The sequence below is a fragment of the Primulina huaijiensis genome, chromosome 5 (assembly GCF_012295235.1).
Source record: "Primulina huaijiensis isolate GDHJ02 chromosome 5, ASM1229523v2, whole genome shotgun sequence".
NCBI lineage: Eukaryota > Viridiplantae > Streptophyta > Magnoliopsida > Lamiales > Gesneriaceae > Primulina > Primulina huaijiensis.
The window spans coordinates 8,670,905-8,674,043 of record NC_133310.1 but is presented as its reverse complement, the minus strand read 5'-3'; the positions used below and the strand labels follow the sequence as shown (position 1 = coordinate 8,674,043).

At 32.8% G+C, this 3,139-nt stretch overlaps 1 protein-coding gene across 1 annotated transcript; it reads left to right on the top strand.

Annotated features, from left to right (window-relative positions):
- The first annotated feature begins 1,784 nt into the window (after positions 1 to 1,784).
- LOC140977613 (uncharacterized) lies at positions 1,785 to 2,725 on the top strand. The gene is made up of 3 exons (XM_073442363.1): positions 1,785 to 2,067; positions 2,149 to 2,213; positions 2,303 to 2,725. Exons 1-3 carry the CDS (start codon positions 1,785 to 1,787, stop codon positions 2,723 to 2,725), a joined length of 771 nt encoding a protein of 256 aa, XP_073298464.1.
- The last annotated feature ends 414 nt before the right edge of the window (positions 2,726 to 3,139 follow it).

Genomic DNA, 3,139 nt, shown 5'->3' with positions numbered 1-3,139 from the left:
ATATATGATTGTTTATGTGAGTTTAATATATATATTATGCGTGAATGGGTGGCAGAGGCGTATGTATAGTATGGGCTGAGATGGGCTCAAGTCCAGCCAATATTTTTTTTTTTTAATATAGCCATAAGCCCATCAATTACAAAATAAAAAAAAAGAGAAATTAAAAAACTCTCTCACGGCAGCTTCAGGCTTGGAAATTAGAATACATCTCTCAATTCTCAACCTTTCGGTCCTTCCTGCGCCACACCCCTATTTTGCCCTTTGTTCCCCTTTTTTCCCAATTTTCTCCTTCTTTCCTATACTCTTTTTACATGTCATTTTCAAATTTTTATTAATTGTCAGGTATCTCTCTAATAATTTAATTAATCTTTTATAAGCATAATCCTTCTTGATTCTTGCTAGGTTTCGAGTTTAGATTATTTGGGGTTGATTGGTTTATGTTTTCCCCAAGATTCTTGTAGTTTTTATTGTTTTTGAATCTGGGTTTGGTTTATTTTGGGTTCAAGATTAAAAACTTTCGATAAATTAATTGTATTCTTTTATGGAATCATATCACCATGAATTATCTATTTAGTGTATTTTATGTTTGGTTACTCAAAAGATAGACAAAATTGTTTTTTTTCATCTTTTAATTTAAATGAAGAGTATTCTTTAAGGTGAAATAAAATGAAGTTTATATGTTTTTTTATTTATAGGTTAATCAAAATGTAAAAAAGAAGCATTACCGATTATTTCATCCAAAAAAACAATGAGCAATTATCAAAAACTTCAAATGATCCTCTTCCGTCAATTTCAAGATCTACATTGAGAACCAAAAAACTCAAACCTGACAATGAAGTTGCTCTCGATCCATTAGAAAGAAATAATCCATATTATGAGCGTGATCCTGGGAAACGAATTAGAATATGGGAATATCCATGTGATAAAGAAGATGATGTTCGAAGAGAATATGTTGGTATGGGACCATATCAGCCTATATATGAATATCCACTTGTTGATTTTAAGCATCAAAAACGTAGTTTTCAGTCTTCTTGGTTCGTAAAATTTCCATGGCTCGAGTTTTCCAAAGTAAAAGAAAGTGCATTTTGTTTCCCGTGTTATCTTTTTGATGTTCCTTCATCATATCAGAAGAAATTTACAGCTGAATGATTTAAGAATTAGAAAAGAATGAATTGCAAAACATGTCCACTGAAAAGACATGAAAGAGATTGCAATTCATTACATAGTACTGCTATGCAAAAATGGGAGGGCTTGAAAAATGTATCTCAACATATCGATAGAAGGATGAATAAGCAATCTGAGAATATTGTAAAGCAAAACAGATTACTTATAAGGACATCGATTAGAGCTGTAAGATGGGTGTGCATTTAGAGGACATGATGAGTTTGTAGATTCTCATAATCGTGGAAATTTTCTTGAACTCGTCAAATTTCGAGAGAATTGTGCAAAGAAATTGGTGATATTATCTTAGATAAAGCACCTAAAAATGCCAAGTGTACATCACCAGCAAATCAATAGGAGATTCTAAAAATTATTGCCGATCTTGTGCGAAGTAAAATCCGTGATGAAGTAGGGGATGCTAAATTCTGTATTCTTGTTGATGAAGAAATTGATGAATCTCGTAGATCACAAATAGCTATTGTTTTGCGATACGTAGATTGTGATGGGTTTGTTAGGGAAAGATTTTTTGAAGTTGTTGGTGTTGATGATACTAATTCTTTGACTTTGAAAACACGTATATGTAATATCTTGACACAACACAAGGATACGATGGTGCTAGAAACATGCGGGGAGAATGGAATGGATTACAAGCATTATTTCTCAAAGATTGTCCGTTTGCATATTATATTCATTGTTTTGCTCACCGGCTGCAACTTACATTAGTTGCAGCAGCTAAAGAGGTATCAGATGTATGGCTATTTTTTTTTTCTAAATTGAGTTCAATTGTCAATTTTGTGGGTTCTTCTTCAAAGAGACACTCTCAATTGAAATCCATTCGAGAAGATGAAATCATTGATTTAATAGAATCTGGAGAACTTGGGAATGGTACTGGAGTTAATCAAGCTAGTAATTTGCAACGACCTGCATCTACTCGATGGAGTTAACATTACGTTTCTGTTAGTCGAGTTATTGAATTGTTTGGTTCAGTTTGTACACTTCTAGAAGATTTCATGGGGGGAAGTCTGCCTTTAGTATACGTGCGGAGGCTAAAGGTTTGCTTAAAGAGATTATTACATTTGATTTTGTATTTATCTTGTTATTGATGCATAGAGTTTTGGAAACATCTGATATGTTATGTCAGGCTTTGCAAAGAAAAAATCAAGGCATTCTGAATGCAATGAGTTTAGTCACGACTACAAAATTGCTTTTCCAGAAAATGCGAGATGATGAATGGGAAGATTTTCTATGGAGTGTGAATAATTTTTGTGATAATCATGACATTGTAGTGCCTGATTTGACAGCTCGTTATGTTGAAGTTACTAAATGTTCCTGTCAACAGAAAAATCATTTTACAGTTGAAGAATACTATCATTTTCATGTATTCAATGTTGTGATTGACAAACAGCTGATGGAGTTGAATACACGATTTACTGAGCAATCAATAGAGCTTCTCACTCTCTGTGAAGCCTTGAATCCCAATGATGGCTTCAAATCATTCTCTGAAAGTGCTATTTATTCTTTAATTGATAAATTTTATCCCAATGATTTTTCAAAGATGACATGAAACATTTGAAGACTCAATTGGATCATTATAAGCTTGATGCATTTGAGGATCCGAGGTTTAAAGATGTTGATTCTCTTCTTAAATTATGCGGACTACTAGTTGAAACAAAGAAGTCGAAGATTTATTTCATTATTGATAGACTGATTCGTTTTGTCTTGACTCTTCCAGTTTCCACTACTACAACTGAGCAAGCATTTTCAGGTATGAAACTTCTCAAGACATCACTTCGCAACAAAATGGAGCAGGAATATTTAAACAATGCAATGGTTTTGTATATTGAGAGAGAGATTGCTCATGACCTTGATATAGATTACATAATTGATAGATTTGATCTTTTGAAAAATCGAAGGTTGCGACTAAAGTAGTGTTTATTTAAGTTACCCTCTTTTGGCGTAAGTTGTATTTTTTTTTATG

Excerpts from the sequence above, each read along its gene's own strand:
- LOC140977613 (XM_073442363.1), top strand. The coding sequence starts at position 1,785 with ATGCGGGGAGAATGGAATGGATTACAAGCATTATTTCTCAAAGATTGT. Across the intron at positions 2,068-2,148 it reads TACTGGAGTTAATCAAGCTA|TTTGTACACTTCTAGAAGAT; the intron begins GTAATTTGCAAC and ends TGTTTGGTTCAG. Across the intron at positions 2,214-2,302 it reads TATACGTGCGGAGGCTAAAG|GCTTTGCAAAGAAAAAATCA; the intron begins GTTTGCTTAAAG and ends ATGTTATGTCAG.